Genomic DNA, 18,595 nt, shown 5'->3' on the forward strand with positions numbered 1-18,595 from the left:
ACCAATGCAGCAATCCTCTAGAGGTTCTGCTGTTAATATCAATGTTCTCAGTCTTCTGCTTTTTGTGTAAGACATATGCCTTGAAAGGTGCTTTATTCATCAACTATAGAGGTTCACACACAGTGCTCAAGAGCTGTCTACCATATTGAACATAATAGAATCACCAGTCTTGAAGGAAAAATGCATATTACCAGATGGATTATCGAGAGGTTTCTGGTGGTTGCTGGCTGTCATTGAGCGAAATCAGTCACAAAGAGGATGTGGTGCAAAAAAATCTCCTTTTGGTTATTTTGGTTGTTAACAGATTGCTTAGTTGCCAGTAGTTTGCATGTAAGATGATACCTTGTCTGCCAACACTCTAACTGTGCTAACTAACGGTACACTGAGAAAAAGTGAAACATGAAAAATTGCAACACAAACCCGAAGTAGTGAATGCTTGCCTGTAAGGTGAAAGTTGTGCGTCAGCACTGCAATTTGCATGATTCAAATGACGCGGTGTTTACTTTCAAGGCAAATGGTCTCCATTTCTTGCACAGTTTCACAAATGTTCAACTAGTGGTCAGCAAGTATTCGTAGAAAAGTCAGCATATTTAGTTTGAAATACCGGTGTCTGTAGCAACCTGCTAGTGACTATATCAAGGAGGTTTCATTGGGATATTAACGGGAAGTATTTTCTCTCAAGACCCAAAATTCCTACAGGGGTCACTGACCAATCTATAGGGCTGTGTGACTGTTGCTTCTGGAATGAATATCAGAATGACTGCAACAACCTCCAGCAATCGCCAACTGGTCAGAATACCCATTGAATTGACTGGTTGCTGCAATATGATATTGGGCCGTTCTCTCATCCTGTCTGACTGAAGCCTTATTCACTTGATCCAATGTTGCAACACGTTCAAAATGGCAGACAAGTTGACATCACATAGTTAGCGGGTACGTGACTGCAAGACCTAAATAGTCTGTGTGAGCCAGAGCGGAGGGAGTGACACAGTTAATGACTCAGTTAGTGACTCGCTACACCAACGCAAGTACGAACCACACAAGCAACACGTAGAAACTTCCAGCTCTCTGCAAGCAAAAAACTTTGATTCAAAAAGTTAATAAGATTTACCATATACCCCAAGCATTTGATGACAACTCATCTTATGCAATGGATGGGTTTGTGTGGTTGCAGCTAGCTGATATGTCTGTCAGGAAGTAGATGAGTGAGCACTCTGGAAGTTGTTAACTTTCATTATATTGTTAGAGAGCTTATCTACAAGTTGAACTAAATAGGATCAAACTACAGTGTTGTTGAGTTTCCAGTTGTAGTTTTTTGTTGTAGTTGTAGATTCTTCATGCAAGTTTACAACAGTCCACGGAAACGATAACTTTGTTAAAATAAAGTTTGCTGCAGCAGAAAATTATGTCACAGAACACTGCATATAAGCCTGGATATTATTCAGTAATTTACAGGTGTGGTGTAGCAAACAGCTCTTTTAAAACTGCCTGATGAAACTGTCTACTTTGACATGCCGGGCCTATGTTTGTTTCTTATTTATTTTATGTCAGTCTTTCTCACATGACATCCTATTAGAGGACAAAAAATGTGGCAGCAATTGAGTAAATCTCTGGATGCTGGCCACTGGAGCAAAGGTCACAGAGATCTGCTACGAGTTCAGTCTGAGTTGTTACTCATCTAATCTTGACAGACTTTAAGACAGCGGTCCTAAAACCATTTAAAGGTGGCTTTTAAAACAAACAATCGAGTGACCGAGTTAGACAGTTTTTAAGATACGGCAGAAGTTTCTCCTATTTTATACAGCTGCAGAAAGTGGCCTGCAGTAAGTCAGGGTAGCACCTTCTAAAGCCCTACTAGAGTGAATTATAGACCCGGATTTTAAAGAGTGGTGTCAAATTCACCTTCCGCTGTCAGTGAACGATAAGAATGCATAAGTGGAGCCTATTTGCTGGCTTTGGGTCTAAGGCCTGTGATACATTGGGAAGGGCTGATGCGGGGGGTAGATCATGGTAAGTAATAACTCCCATCCTCTCTGTTAAAGTGGCCTGCAATGCATCCAGGCATGAGTGAAAGGGATGTATCCCAGAAGCCAGGCTGCCCCAGTAACACCATTACCATCACCTCCCTGCATGCACAAAGAGCTGGAGATAAGTAGAGATGTGACAAAGCTCCACTGGAAAGTATTTTAAAAAGTCCAGGCCTGCAGTTTCTTACTTTCACAGTGTCTCTTTGCACTGCTACTGCAATTGTTTAGAAGAAGATCAGAAGTTATTTTAAATAGTAATCATAACAGAGAGTATCATTTAAAGGGATTATCCTGTGCCTGGCTCTCAAGCATTGGTATTTCAGTAGATCTGCCATAATTATTTGCAGGATCCGTATGTTGGATGTCTGACATGATGCCATTCCAACCTTTTTGCGTGTTATGCTTGGTATGAAAATGTGCTTGCTCAGAACGTTTCTATCAGCAACAGTTGCTTTTAAAGTCTCTATCCTGTCATTTACATTCTAAAGGGCTCAAAACAGCCTGTTTGGTGATTAACATCCAGTTGTGCCTCATAAACTGTTTACTCTGACCAGTCTGTGCATGCAAAGGGTACAGAGTGCACTTAAGGCACTGAAGGATGAATGTCATGGAGCGGAGCATAATTAGTAAAGTCACAGGCAGGCCACATGAAGTCAGCTTGTGCCAAACACACCACCATAAAACCTTAATACTTCTGTAAAGTAGCACTTAGGGAAACATAAACTTGTGTTTATGAGACTCTCACTTAGCAAACAATGATTATCTGAAAAGAGATGATAGATTTTGCCATTTCTAGAAGAAATTAAGAAGGCTCTAATAGTATTAAACTATTAGAAATTAGAAGTTACTTAAGGTCATAGTTATGAAAGTGGACTAATTAGTTTTGGTGAGAGACAAATATGTTCTACTAACCTTTTTGACCTGAGATGACCTGTACCTTAATGTGGCTAACAAGTTTGTCTATAGTCTGCCTATGTTACTGTTATAAGGGGTACATAGCTCTAACTAATATTTTTCACTTGAAAGTAGATAAAACTTTAAAAGCCACTGCTAATATAATCACTTTAATGTTAATATGGTTTCTTTAGATCGCTCTGTATATCAGATCTTAGGCCCCACTCATAAAGGCACAGAGACCAGTTGATGACCATCTTGCAACCACTGGTTGTGAGGGTAAAATGAGTATCAGCTAAATGGTTGGTGGCAGTTCCTTTGAAACCAGTTGCTAAGCCTCATTCACACAGGCTGAGAGACCAATCAGTGACCCCTCTGCCAATCACCAGCTACTAGGTAGAAGTGCAGGAAGATGCTGAGTGGTTGATGGAGGAAGTTGATAAAAAGGTATAGGATGCTGCACCAAAAAAACGTCCTGGCTTGCTGGGTTGCTGGCTGGTTTCCATGTTCGCCAGTAGTTTGCTTGGAAGACGCCAACTTGTCTGCAAATACTCACAAAGTACTCGTCAAGCAGTAGTGAGAGAAGTGCAAACAAACTGAAAAAAGTGACCGTTACCTTCAAAGTAAAAGTTGGACCTTTTGGAATGTGTTGGTTACAGTGGTAAGGCACAACTTTGACTTTGAAGGCAAACGGTCATCAGTTTTACTTACACTTTTTCAAATTTCACTGTCATTTGGAGAGTAAATGCTAAGCACCTTCTTCGTGATTGAGTTCATCCAGTGAAGGCCACCAACTTCGAGCAACTACTTACCAACTCATCAGGGAATACATATTTTTCCCTAGTAAACGGTAGTTGCATGGAATCACTTTCTAGGCCTTTGTGACTACTCATTACTACTGAATGAACATTTAAAACAGCAATAAGCACTGAGTGAAGGCTTAAACCAAATTATTTGTGCTGAATATTCTTTTTTTTTTAATTCCCTGTTTTTTTTTTCTATCTTAGCAGAATAAAACCTTTGCATTTTCGTTATACACCCATTTTTCACTATCCCAATCTTGCTGCTGAGTGACACAAATTCAGCTCGGCAGTGGAAAGAACTATTTGCTTTTACTGCCGACAATAGTTTCTGCTGGTAGTCAGTAAAAGAAAAAACACTGCATTTAACTGGAGTCGAGGTTAGAAACCATCTAAATAACCCAACACCCACATAGACCTATTTTACAGCTTCCAAAGTGCTGATTTTACATGAATGGGCGTGTTTGTATAATCTCTTTTCTCCTTGGTACTTTCCAATTATGACCCTCGCAAGGTCCAGCCATGATTCAGCCACACTGAGACAAACCGTGAAGTGATAGCTGTTCTTAGGTTTCTGTCATTTGTCTCTTCAATACCGTTTTTTTTTTCCGAGATGACTTAAGCTGTGCCAAACCTCTCACTGCCCTGAGACTCGGGGTCTATGATTGTATGAAATCATCACACGAACCATAGAGTTCCAGATTTACCGATCACCTTTTCTCAGTCATAGTCTGTGGTTCATTATCAGCCAGAATAATCCATCATTATTAGAACTTTGCAAATTCCAGACTCCTTGTTTTCTTTCCATGTCTTGACGCCAGACCATTGGAGGTTATATGAAAAGTGACACTTATATCAGTCTTGTGTAGTTCACAGCTAGATGAAGCCATATTATGTCTGAAATCCAGCCTGCAAAAATGTTTAATTTTACTTCTATATTGTCGCCAACAGAGGATATTGCATTGTACGCTTAATTCAACTTGGCAGAGCCACACCAATAGCTGAGAACTGGCAATGTCTGCTGAAGAGCAACAGGGATCCGCCTCGGTTCTCTTTTATTATCCATCAGTCTTGGATTGATTAAAATATTGCAGTTCATTTATTTGCTATGAAAGCAAAAAGTCTATTTTTTTTTATCTGCATACAAATCATTTACTGGAAATAGTTGCAGGATAAATGTTTTCTATTGAATTATACAAACAGATAAAAAAGATATTTCTGTCACTGCTGAAAATGTTATGCCCACCAATATAAACTGTATGTGAAGTATATGCATTGTAGCATGTAGCATAATTTCTCCTTGTTTGTATCTGACAGATTTTTAGCCAAGTGCGTAGATTTTAGCCAGTTGTGCGTGGCCGCAGTTGGACACAAGTTTCTTGGTGGATTTCTGGCTACCTGCTATTATTCCCATACCCTGTATCCATACCTTTATATTCTTCACTGTTTAAAAAACCAAAAGAAAAACATGAAATTTCCTAATTATAACAGAATTCAGAGTTTATTCTTAATCCAGGTGATCTATGTAATTAATCTATAGGAGAACCTAAACCTTTACCGCCGTATTGTCATTTGTTTGGCTATGGAGCACAGACTAGTTTGGAGATAAGGAGGAAAAACTTCTATCCAGACAAGCTTCGGCTAATATCTATTCATCTGTTCAGGCATCAGCTAACCACCAGCATGTTTGTGCACCTGTATGAACTAAGGTCATTCTTCAATCGAGTTCCTTTCAAGTAATATGAAATAAAAAAAATGTGTGTATTTTTCTAGATAAACTTAAGAAACCTGGATGGTGAAGATGTTGGGATTTTTTTTTTCATTTATATGAGTGTATCTTCACATACACAGTGGATGGTATATTCTGGATGTCAGTAATCACCAGTGTCAGTATGCCACTGTCTTCTTTTTTGGGTGTAAATCTGTTGCTTCTTTCTCCTTGTTTTTTTTCTGTAGATTGAGAACTACATCAAAGAGAGTATGAAAACAGAGATGGCTCAGCTGCAGCAGAGTGCTGTCCACAACCACACTGCAGCCATGTTGGAAATGGGAACCAACCTCCTCTCTCAGACTGCTGAACAAACACGCAAGCTCACTGATGTTGAGACTCAGGTAACACTTAAAAAATGCTTTCGAATGTTTTCAAATGCCTACATATTTGAGTGAATTGTTATAATAACACTGTGCAGGTATATCCTGTGCTTCACTAACTATTTTACACATTTTTTCTTAAAAAGAAAAAGCAAACTGGCCAAAGACAATAACGATGGTGTATGAATGCCTATCGATTACTTTCAGTACTTTGAGTACTGAAAATTGAGTAAAGTTGACCTTTGAGTAAAAGGTGATGAAAAGTAAGTGCACGGGTCATTTTTAGCTCATTTATTCAAAGTACTGAATCACCTAATGGGTTTTCACCCAAGCTGTGCTCATTTTTATTGTTTTATGGGCAATAATCTGCAAATTGCAATAGATTGTGTACGTCATTGGTTACTAAAGCACTAAAACGATAACTGCTCACAATTTTTTTTTAAGTATAAACATAGTAGAGATAAATATGTTCTACATATTCCCATGCTCTAGGTGTAGGCTTGACAAAATGAAAACAAAGCTGGGGATTTATGTGTGGCTTGAATGTACAGTGCTTTGTTTTTTTCTCAAGTGCTTTTGGTTTATCTTACATTTTGTTACATTGTTGCTGATTTATGATTACTGGGACTAACAAAGTATAATATTGATTTTTTTGTATTCCGTATTTTTTTGCCGTGGCAGGTTCTGAATCAAACATCAAGGCTTGAGATCCAGCTGCTGGAAAATTCTCTTTCAACCAACAAGTTGGAGAAGCAATTAATGGTCCAGACCAATGAGATCAGCAAGCTGCATGACAAGAACAGGTAAACACACAATACACAATACAGACTGGCAACCGAAGATAAACCAGAGGTAATAAAGATGATGTATCGATGGGCGAAAGGCCAGCAAATTTACTAAACATTTTTCACTCGCTGCTGCTGTTTGCTGCATGATTGCATAAACAAAATCAAAAGCTTACTACCAGCGCTCTCTGACATTGTTAGCAGATTTTCCAAAATAATATTTAGTTATGTAAACAGCAGCAATGATAAGAAGCTCATACTCTCTTCGCGCTCAGTAGATCCCACTAAACCCCACGAAGCCTCGCTTTCCGTTTTGGACCACTTTGTATTTGTTGCAAAATCAAGCAATTAAAATATTGCTGTTGGATATGTTTTGATAACTCTAAACCGTGTTCTTTACAGTGATTAGTCCTGCGGGATTGTGTTACATGATGTAGTTTTTCAGTCCATAGGTCTCACTGCGATATCTGCAGAGACTGAGACAATCACTTAAAAAAAAAAAAAAGATCACCATTTGAAAGCATAGTTTCTGGTGAATCAGACTTCAGTTATGCTTGAAGCTTATGGACATAGATTTCCGAGAGCAATTTTCCTAAGCTTAAGCAATTATGACATTATTCAATCTCATATGTATTTCTTTTACCGATCTTATAACTGCAGGGAGGATATGATTATGAATTTGATGTCAGCTTCTATCATCTTTGAGGTATTAGATTGTAAAGCTCAGATGCCGTAATAGCGTATTCACTTACCTCAAATGGGCCTGCAAAGTGAACAATGAAGCACATGTTTATACTGTGTGAGGAAAACATGGCAACTAACCCTACAGACATCATTGTTTGTATTTTAGTCAGGGAAAGTTCCTGAATTGGAGTTCTCTAATCACCTCATGGGAGATAGTGAGGGGAGTATTGCCACATGTTGATTATAATTACTTTGGGTGTCTGTCATAGGCGGCGCAGTGGGAACCAAAAGTCAAATATGAAGAAATTTAAATAAATATGTTTTAATCACCTGGTCCCTGCTCATAATTGCAAATAAATGAAACTGATATGTATTGCATAACTAGTAAATCAGAGGCAGGATTAAAGCATAAACTGCCAAACAACTGTGGATCAGTTTAAATCCTGTGAAAACAAATGCAATTCCAGAGACGTTGGATGACCTGGAAGGAAATAATAATTAACAACTTCACCATGTTCCATAATAAACTCTTTCGTTTTGCTTTTCCCCTCAGCTTCCTAGAGGAGAAGATGTTAGAGATGGAGATGAGACACCGTGAGGAGTTAGAGACACTGAAGCAGGAAAAGGGAAGTCTCCAAAACCTCGTGGGAAGGCAAAGCGGCGTTATCAGAGAGCTGGAAGCCCAGCTGAGCCGGACCACAGGAAACAGCACGGCACTGCAGAGACAGCAGCAGGAGATGATGGACACTGTCCACAACCTGCTCAACCTCTGCTCTAAAGATGGAGGTAAGCAAACTGGAGTCATAAATGTGTAAAAGTTTGGAATGTTTCAAAGCATAAATATTGTTTTACACTGTAGCCATCTTGGAAAAGCATATCCTTTGATGTCTAGTGAAGTCAAGCGGGTTTATTGTCATTTCAAGCATGTGCAATGGTACCGTACTCAATGAAGCGAGACAGCGTTCCTCCATAACCATGGTGCTATATATATAAGATACAACAGACAACACAGGAGAGGTCTGTGGTGCCAAAGAAGTAGATGAAGACAAGTCAAGAATTCTGAGAGCAAAAACCTTTGAGAAATACTTTTTATTCATCCCTAAGCAAATTATGTGGTTACAGTTGCTCCAACTTCTTAAACCTAATAGCAATAAAACAGAATTCATTTTAACAGGCACCAAATCAAAACTGACTAAAGTCCCAACAAGAAGTGTTTCATTATCCATTGATAATTCTGTTGTCACACCCTCCCCTCAGGTCAAGAGTCTTGGTGTCATCCTCAATAGCACTCTTTCCTTCACAGCACATATAAATAATATCACTCTGTCTTCCTATTCTCCTTAATATTAACCGCCTTCGACTTCACTCACTCCAAACAGAACTACCATACTTGTCAATGCTATTGTCACATCTCGTTTAGATTACTGTAATTCTCTTCTTTATGGTCTACCTCATAAATCTCTCCATAAATTGCAGTTAGTTCAAAATACAGCTGCTCATATTGTATCCAGAATTAGATCCACTGAACATATAACATGTTCTTAAACAGCTCCATTGGCTTCCAGTTCACCTCCATGTCAATTTCAAGATCCTGCTTCTTACTTTTAAAGCGCTTCATAACCTCGCTCCTCCATATTCATCTGATCTTCTCCATACATACTCACTTCGCTCTTCTTCAGCTCTGACTACCATGACACTCAGAGCCTTTAGTAGTCTCACCACTTTTAAATCACATCTCAAAACCCATCTATTCAGAATTGCATACACCTGATCTGTCTTAGTCCATTTTTACCGTGCTCAGCTTTTATACTTGATTTTATATCTTCATGCTTGTTTTTTTTTTATTTACCTTATGTTAAAATTTTATTTTGCTTTGTTTTATTATATTTTATTGTTGCTTCTGTTCTGTGCTATTGTAAGGTGACCTTGAGGGTCTTAAAGGCACCTATAAATAAAATGTATCATTATTATTATTATTATTATTATTATTATTATTATTATTATTATTATTATTATTATAAGACAATAAGGACAGTAACAAACTGAATTAAATCAAATAATACAATATATTATAAAGTTACAAAATGTAAGAAATAGCTCTAACATATATACAAACAGCTCAACTATAAATATGCAGAATATTACAGAGATTAAATATATATGATTGACATTTTACCCTAAACTGTAAACTTTGTTATTTGTTTTCACAGTAGAGAATGTGCAAAAGGGTGTAAATATTGCACTGTGTACAGTGACTAGGATGGAGGAGTTGTACAGGGAGATCCTGTGACTGGCAACCCACTGCTGTGTGTAAATACAGCCTCAAATAGACACTTGCTTAACTTTAAATTCTTACTCTTGTTTCACCCTAAAGCAAAAATCAAGACCGTCCAGAATTCACCGGCTTGGACTATAATGGGGAAGAAAAGTTTATATTTATGTTTCTTTAAGACTTGTCAATCATCCATTGGTCGGACATGCACTGCTCTAAATGTTTTCTACCCCCATCACCGATGACCCCAACGCAAGAAGATGCTTACTGACCTTTGCCAAACCACAATGTGAAAAGCAAAGTTTGTGGATTGGCTATGTTATTAAGTTTGACCCGTGAGGCAGCAAGCTGTTTTGGATTACTTAGTTCCTCTGGTCAGATCTTTCTGTTACAATAGCTTTGATTTGACAATCCATGCGATATTATGATGAAACCAGTTCTACAAACCTTACCCCATGCAGAGAGAAACAGGGATGCACTAGCTATAATGCCGAGCACCATTGAAAGCAGCATGAAGAAAGAAACATGCTTCTTATTGTAACCCGATGTGCTCCCATTAGAGCAATTTAGTGGCTCTCGTAAACCAGCGTGGTGCACTTTTCACAACAATCGCTTTTCACGCTTTAATTTTATAAAGTCCGTGTACACGGCTTCAGCGAGATGTTAGACACGACTCTGTCCATGAAGTAATTGGCTTATTTCATTCCTCTGGGTCCCTCACTGTTAATACGAGACTAGGGATTTCCCTTTTGGCCTAATGTTTGACCCGACAGCAATGCAACCTTTCTTGTTCGGTCAAACGCAGTGAACTCATTTACCCCCTTCTCAGGCATTTAAACATTAAAACCTACTTGATCCTAACATTTGCCCAAAATCCCTTTGGTCACAGGAGATTTGACATGCAAGTCCGTGTCAGGGGGGATGGTTGCAACCTCATTTCCATTTGTGGATTTCCTGCAGAGACGCCTCGAGACCCCACAGTGCTTCTCGACGTTTCCCATCAGACAGGAAACAACAAGGGCTTGAAAGGATGAAGGAGTCATGAGTGGATAGCTGCTGCACATGATTAACACATGCTTTGTATTTATCATGCTGCTGACTTTTGTAATTTTAATGTTCCATGCAGAAAAAGGTCATGGACTGCCTCTATGCTTAGTCTGGATTTGTATATATTACATTTAATTACCGGAGGTCTTTTGGGACCCTTTTGGCCTGCCTGGGCCATATGGATCATCTGCACATTCCTTATATTAAGATGCGTGTCTTGATGTGAGACTTGTAGATCTCTGTTTTGCTGTTGTTGTTGTAACTTAACAACATTGATTAAATTCTCTGGTAATCATTATTTTATAGCATATAACTCAGTGCCATGTGTGGCATTTTTAGAGTTGGTTAGGTGAGCAGGGTATCCCAGCCCATCCCCCAGCCCATGATTGGTGGCTACCCTAATAAGAGGGGATAGAAATGGAACATGGCCACTGCTGCTCTGTGGTTGGTCCTTTCCTCTTCCAAGGGGGTGTTGAAGGTTGGGGCGGGCATGCAGGTCAGAGGTCTGCCCTTTCCTCACCCCAGCCCAGATAAGTCAAACTGTAATAGCTCCTGGGGGAAGCCCTGTCTGAAGAAGGTGAAGGAGTTGGTAGAGCTCACTGGTCATCTGATGCACTGCGCCTGCTTTTCAGCAGCATTTAAAGCACAGAAGAAGCAGAGCTTTGTTTTTCTATGTTCAGGGGGGGGCTTTAGTTTGTTTGAGAAACAAATGAGTGTTTTCATTCGAGTGAAGATTTAGCATTTTATGCCATCGGGGGGGCGTCTGCTTGCGTTAATAACTTCTTGTTTGGAAATGGAGCCTGAGCACTTCCTTTAAAACGTGGCCTCAAATCATCTTTGAGTGCGGGGAAACTGACAGATGCTTACAAAAAGCCCTAAATTTAAAAAAAGACGCTTTCCCACCAGCTGTCCATCGCTTGCTTTTCCTAAAATTGAAGTTTCCAGTGTGTGTTTCAGCTGTTGCTATGCAAAGTGAGGCCAGGGAGATATTTTCAGAATGACCAGATGCTGCAGAGGATTTCTTATATAGGTTGCAATCATTACTCGAACCTCATTAGAGAGCACTGAGCCACACATTGTTATGAACAATACCTGACCTCAGCTTTGGAACACTGTGCTAAAAAAAAATCTGGCTGCTAAATGTGATTTTGTTTTACAGTGTTCTATTATCCAACTAAATGAATGACATTCATCATTTTTACAGCTGCTTAGTCAGAATATAATTATTTTAAGGTTCCATGCAATGCCTAAAAAACATGGCCTTTTCTCTGTGTAATGTCCTAAAAAAAAGAGCATGGTAAACCACTTCGTTAGACGCTCCAGACCAAATTTGCTGCACGCGATTGTTTTCATGCTTCACTGGCTGGTTGTAAAGTGTGTGCAGTTATTTCCATCCACCTGAATAACCTATCCAAAAGTAGGGATAACTCTGCTGCATTTTCTAAGGGTGCAACCGAAATATTTAATTTCTTTGTAGCGATCAAACGCGCTGTTGTTGTACGTATAAGGGTAAAACTGCATATTTTATTCTGATATTTATTAAGCTAAAGTTTGCAATTTTATACATTTAAGCTACAAATTAAATTAGCGAGCATTCTAAATTGTTCTACATAATAAAACTAAAAAGATTACATAGACGGCACATGTCCCCACTAGAGGCCTTGCATAAAGAATTGTGTCATGAAAAGAAAAGTATTTGGTACACGGTAAATATTTCAAAACAAAGCCGCTTTCCAGTCCATGAACTTTGTTTGGCACCAGAGACTTGGGTTTGTGGCGTTGTCCTCCAATGATTTAGGTTGCGGTAACACTTGGTTCAGGTTAGAGAAGGGAGAATGGTTTTAGTTTAGAAGTCAGACTTTTTCTCTCTCGTTAACTAGAACACAATAACCTCTAACCCTTTTACAAGCATCAACCAAATGGCGTTTGAAGCCCAAACATAAAAAACATCAAAGTAAAAGAATGATTTAGCTATTGGTGGCGAAAATTTGGCAATCATGTAAATGTTGATAGGAATGTTGAGTATAAAGAGTTGAGTATCGCTAAAACATGGTTTGCATGTAGTATACCTTCTATGGAAGGTATATCCAAAAGCAAATCACGTGTACGTGTTATGTGTACTTTTTCAAGAGATATAGTTGATATAAAAGTGAGAGAACCCAAAACATTTTCACGATACCAGTGACCCTCCTTATATATTACCCTCAATTCCCTGTTTGACATTCTGTAGACCGTTTTACCCCGTTACATTGTCAGTTCTTTTTTTATATTTAATGATTTATTTTAAATGATTTTTCTACACTGTCCTGGGCACACATGCTCTAGTATTTTTATACAGTACCTTGCTTCCAATTTCTCTTTGAAGTCTGTTAAGATTTCTGTTACTTGCATTCGTTCATTAGAGACCCAGCTTGGATCTGGTTGACCTTGAATATAAATAGCATCGTGTTCATCAACTTGACAAGTATCTGGCAAAGGGAAGGGATAGGATTTTAATACTTTGCTATGCGATTTCTGAGATCCAAAAATAGGACAAAAGTAAATCATGTTGTAATAAATCACAAGGGCAATTATTAATCATCACTGCATTACGGTAAATGCGTTGTGGGAAGGACTTGGCATCGTTTTTTGTGTGTTTCATGCTTGATCTGCAAGTACGCAAAATAAAGAAATTCGCTTGCAATCACTTTAACTCTCAATGGCACTGAGGACTGATTATAGTCGCATGGGAGCAGGGATTTCTGTGGTAGTCCATTTAGCTCCTTTATTCAACCTTCCTAGTTCAAGTATTTGGGCTCATTTGGCAAGGATCCTGATTTATGCAAACACCCAAGCCCTGCTGGTCTTTTCACATGAACCCCCTGCTGAATACGAGTCCCAGCTGAACCACAAAATATTTTTTGGTAAATAAATATTGGGACATAAATAATATTTGTAAAGCTGGGCAGCAAGCTGTTCAAGGGAGCCGCTATGAAGCTGGAGGGTCCGGTCCCCTCAGCAGACAGTCTTCTTCCACCAGGGTAGATGTCAAAGGCAATTGTGAAATAATTGTCCACGCTGTTACAGATTGAATACCAGAAAGCTCCCCTCTGACAGTGATCTTTCAGGCCTCTAAAATGTGTCCCGCTGTCTGCCAGCTTGGGGTCAATTACCACCCGACAGGGCCGTTCTTTGTTGTATTAGAGTCTGCAGAGCAAGGGTCCACTCCGTCAACCTGTCACAGCGGGGGATTCTTGTTGCCGACACTCAATACCTTGTCAAAATGTTCCAATACTACGCCCAACTAAGCAGCCTGCTTCTGCTGAGAAGTTCTGCATCCAGGAGAGGGGGTGGGACGGATCAAAGGATCACTGACACATTTCACTTTTGCCTGACATTTTCTTTGACTCAACCGTTTCAACAATAAAAAACAGTGGTGTGAAAACTGAGACCAACCCCTTCTATGAGAGGCGAAAGGCAGGGACAGCGAGGAGAGAGAATCGGAAGGTATTTCCACCAATATAGCATGGCTTGGAAAGTAAATAAAAACCACTTGTTATAACAGGAACTTGAAATTTATAGCTTGTAGTATTTTGTCCTTACCCCCTTGCTTGGTTTCAAAATAACGCTGCCATAATTATCAGCAGATGGAAATGGATGCAGCTGGTCTGTCACAGTCTAAAGCCTTCTCTCAGAGTGTGAAAATATCCAGCAATGATCACCTCTGTGCTGCAAATGAATTGGTTGCTCTAAAAGTTGATCTGGTGGTTACGCTCGCTCGCAGTGAGAATTTTATTATCTTTTTTCTTCCCCCTGTGAAATATGTAGATCTGAAATATTGCAGATTGATCAGCTATGGGTTTGGTGCCAATTTGTGATTCTTATTAAACTCTACTTTTAAGATACAAGAGGTTGCACATTTTGTGGCGTTCAAGTGATAAAAAAAATGTGCTTTAATTGTTTGAGACTTCAAGAAGGATTAGTTAATATTTTTTTACTGCATGGAGTGAGATTAGAAGATAAGTAAACTCATGTTTGTGCATTTTTATGGAGCTGGAGTGAGCTCAGTGTAAAAATGGGAAGCATGTGGAAACAACTGTCCAAGCTCACTCCACAGCTCATATAAGACTTCCTTAACCTGTCACACAACCAGGCAGGAAGTCGTTCATTTTTCACATCCAGCAGTCCTGTCATTTCCAAATTTCTTTGTTTTCCTCATTAAGCAAGTAAGAGAATTGTCGAGTTTTAGAGGTTTTGAGATTTTATTTTTCAACTTTTGAACACCACATATGTTAAACAAATGGCTTTAATTGTAAACTTCAGTCAAATATGACGTAACCTAGTGTTTTCCAGAGAATTTTCACTCATTGAGGTTATGCAGACAAAAACATGACGAATTTCTTGTGTATCTGCAGTTGTTCCTAACAGTACAAAGGTCATGGAAGAAGAGAAGAGGTTTCGGGACTGTGCCGACCTGTACCAGGCTGGTTTCCATAAGAATGGCGTCTACACCATCCACGTTAATGCACAGGAGACCAAAAAGGTGGGAAACCGTGATATCATGCAGCCAGCATTTCTCTGTAATGTGAAAATATCTCAGCTTTCGTCACCTCTGAGGAGCATTTTTATAGTGAATTTACAGGGTTTGACTTGGTTTTTTCAAAATATTGGACTCCGCTTTCTCTGCATGAGCTAAAACCAACCCGTGGGATATTAGCCAATGATGAGTGTCAATGATGAGTGCTAGCTGCTGCGGAAATATTGAAAGCTAAAAATACATTTGGCAGCTCTGAGAGTTCAGGAGTTTACTAGGGAGGTTAGGTGCGAAACAGGACACCACACTGCTGAGCATGGTGACAAAGGTATGTGTGTGTATGTATTTCACATCTACGCTATTGAATTTAACAGAAATGTATTTACCTGTTATGGCACCAAATATAACTAATCTAAGAGAGAAACCCAGCTTTTCCCTTTGAGCGAGCCCTTGGCCAACTTGGCTACGTTCTCTGATTGATGAGAGCGATGATTTCATGACTTAGGGAGTTTGTGTGCGAATTTCTGTTCATAGCTGTTTGGCTAATCTCCTTTTGAAATTTAAATTCACACAGCATTTTAATGTATAATGTTACTTGAGCTGTTGTTTATTATTCCAGTCTCCACGAAAGATGAGGAAACTATGGAGGATATTTGTTAAACAGTAGGCTATCTAAGCTTCAAGCCTCTGGGTGGATAGCTCCCATAGAAGCGTCTGACGTCTTTTTGGCTGGAAGATGTCCTGTCGACTTCCATGGTGTATTACTGAGAGATCTGCTAATTTTGTTCAAACAAACCAAGTTTGAAAAGTCTGTTTTTTTTTACATCTATCAATCCATTTCCTTCCGCTTATCCAGTTCAGGGTCGCAGCGGGGCTGGATCTTATCCCAGCTGCCACAGGGCAAGACAGTTGTCTTTTTAGAATGAGCTATATAGGAATACTAGCTGCTGAGGAAATATAGCTAGCCTACCTGTCTTTAGCCTGGGTTGTTCATGTCAGCACTGAAAATTATTATGTGTGTGTTACTTGCTATGCATTAAAACTTTAAGTTAATTAAAAAAAAACCATTATTTTATACTATTCTATACTTTTAGCGATGGTTGTAAAGTGGATGGTCATAGCATGTGTGTGTGTGTGTTTGGCATGCATGAAGAGCTAGTCTTAAAAAGAAGGGTTCTGTCTGGGCTACCGCTTTAATTATACCCAGGCTTTGTTCATGTGTGTTCAGCTGTGTGGTCTGGCTGAGGTGAAAGACCTTCTCCGCTAAACCCCGGGGTATCCACCTCAAAACAAAGAGTAACACTGCAGATAGAGTGCCAGTACTGCATTATCAGCTTACACACACTGAGGTTAAGGGTTAAGGGCCACATTACACCCAGGTGTCTGCTGGTATGTGTCCATCCTGGACCTCCGCTTTGATTTTGCAGAAACAAGGACCACTGATTAGGAACATCTCGAGGGAGCTTTTGAGGGATAAGGAGACGCTGATTGAGTTTGAAGAGGACCTAGATACATTGCATTCCCAAAGATGATTCATCGAGAAAGCAAGAGAAAGGAGTGTCTAGAACCAAATAATTGTCCAAGTGACCCTGCTCTGTTTGTAAATGCCGCTGAGAGTTGAAATGTTGAATGTTGAATTCATTAGTTTGGTAGTTACGTTACATCTTCAGGCTATGCAAAGACCTATGGGTGTTATCAGTGTTCTATCACCTTCATACACAGTACTTTCCAACCCTCCCTTTCTGTCCTTTTAACATTGCATAGGTCTACTGCAGAATGGAAACAGCCGGCGGCGGATGGACAGTCATCCAGCGCAGAGAAGATGGCAGCGTGGACTTCCAGAGAACGTGGAAGGAGTACAAGATGGTGAGACAAGACAAATACGTGCACGCACTTCTCCATCCATGCACTCATTCATATCCATTAAAAACGAGAGGATAATGTTTGTTCTTTAAACACGAGACAGTAAGTGAATACACACCCAGAAACTGAGTGAGCGCGCTCATCTGTATCCATTAAGCATAAATTACGAAACCGTACGATGAGCGAGACCTCCTGTTTCAAAAAAATACACTTCCACTGTGTGATGATGAAAAATATCGTGCACACTTTGGCCTTTACTGAACATGATGAAAACATGAGAGTCGGGATGCACTGATCCAAGACCATTTGGAACGCTTCGGCCAGATGTCATTCCTCTTCGGCAATATCTCCCCTGTCGTTTTTGTATTAGCAAAATTGTCTAGGGTGTCTGAGACTTGCACTGCTCCTTAGCCGAGGCTTCACTGCTGTTATTCTTCCTCTTCTCCAACAGGAAATTACTACCTAAATCTGAAAACAAAGCATTTGTTTAGTCTCAGTCGAGCTGGGCCAGGTGTTTGTCATCAAGGATAAAGCTGTGCATATTTGCATTGAGGGTGTTAACATTTCCTACCTAGGCTGTGTTTAGATGGTAACTTGGATTTATTTTTTCTGCCTGTTGAATTGCTAGTGTTTGCTATAGTAGCTGCCTGTGTATACCTTGCACTTGCTTTCAGTTAATGTTTCCTCTTTCCCCGTATAATCTGTTTCTACTTGAGTTTTTACCTCATCTCTCAGCTGCTCTTGTTGTACAATTTATCAGTAAGTGGGAAAAGATAAAGCCATTTGGGGAATTACAAAGCAGAGAACTTGCACACTGGACCAGATATAAACCCACAGCAGTTTTTCAATGAGAAATCTTCATGTTGGCGTTTTTATTGAAAGAGCCTGAACAAAAATCAACAAAAGCAATATTGGAATAAGGCAGAAATCTCTCATTCAAAGCGACCTCAATCTCACTCTTTTGAGGTAAAATAAAAAGGTGAAAGGTCAGCAGCGTAAACAGTAACAGAAAGATATAAAATGATAAAAAAGAAAAGAAAAAAAACCCCAGTGGAAACCTTCCTGCCTTGAACAGGTGCACAGAGGGAGTGCACGGAGTGCATTCGCAGGACTTGGCTGACATTTACGCGGCTAATTAACAGCTTAGAGTCTCCTTGAAAAGTTTAGAAGTCATCAACAAGTGTTTTATTGTGTTATCAATTTTCACATTCTTGGTCTCCCAAGTCTTGTACTTACACATTTATTGTATTCAGAAGATCTGTTAATATTTCAGCAAAACCTCAGACTCAGTTTCTTTGTGAGACCACAGAGGAATGTGGCGTGTGCATTAAAATATGATCTGAAGATCATGCATGTAAGTGCATTATCAGGTAACACCTTTATTTACAGTAACTGCTCAGCTGCCCATCAGTCTGAGTCACTTCCAATGTATTAATATCATGCCATGCGTTTAAGGGGGATCAATGTCAGCAAGAAAGCAAGCATTTAAAATGTGTTTGTTGTAGTACTAGATAGTACTTGAAAACTGGCTCCTTGGACCTTCAGCTAATGCAAAAACAGTTGAATTATTGAGCTTAAGTAGTTTTAAAAAAAAAAAAAAAAAAAAAAAATATATAAAA

General features: G+C 39.4%; 1 protein-coding gene across 1 annotated transcript in view; it reads left to right on the top strand.

Moving 5' to 3' along the window:
- angpt1 (angiopoietin 1) overlaps positions 1 to 18,595 on the top strand; it is a 57,266-nt gene that overhangs the window by 17,174 nt on the left and 21,497 nt on the right. Inside the window, exons 2-6 of the mRNA XM_005748655.1 lie at positions 5,678 to 5,833; positions 6,494 to 6,615; positions 7,835 to 8,067; positions 14,995 to 15,122; positions 16,878 to 16,979. Of these exons, the coding sequence (XP_005748712.1) occupies positions 5,678 to 5,833; positions 6,494 to 6,615; positions 7,835 to 8,067; positions 14,995 to 15,122; positions 16,878 to 16,979 (741 nt within the window). The remainder of the gene's footprint in view (positions 1 to 5,677; positions 5,834 to 6,493; positions 6,616 to 7,834; positions 8,068 to 14,994; positions 15,123 to 16,877; positions 16,980 to 18,595) is intronic.

The sequence above is a fragment of the Pundamilia nyererei genome, unplaced genomic scaffold, assembly GCF_000239375.1.
Source record: "Pundamilia nyererei isolate P.nyererei 1_Seehausen unplaced genomic scaffold, PunNye1.0 scaffold00226, whole genome shotgun sequence".
Lineage (NCBI taxonomy): Eukaryota > Metazoa > Chordata > Actinopteri > Cichliformes > Cichlidae > Pundamilia > Pundamilia nyererei.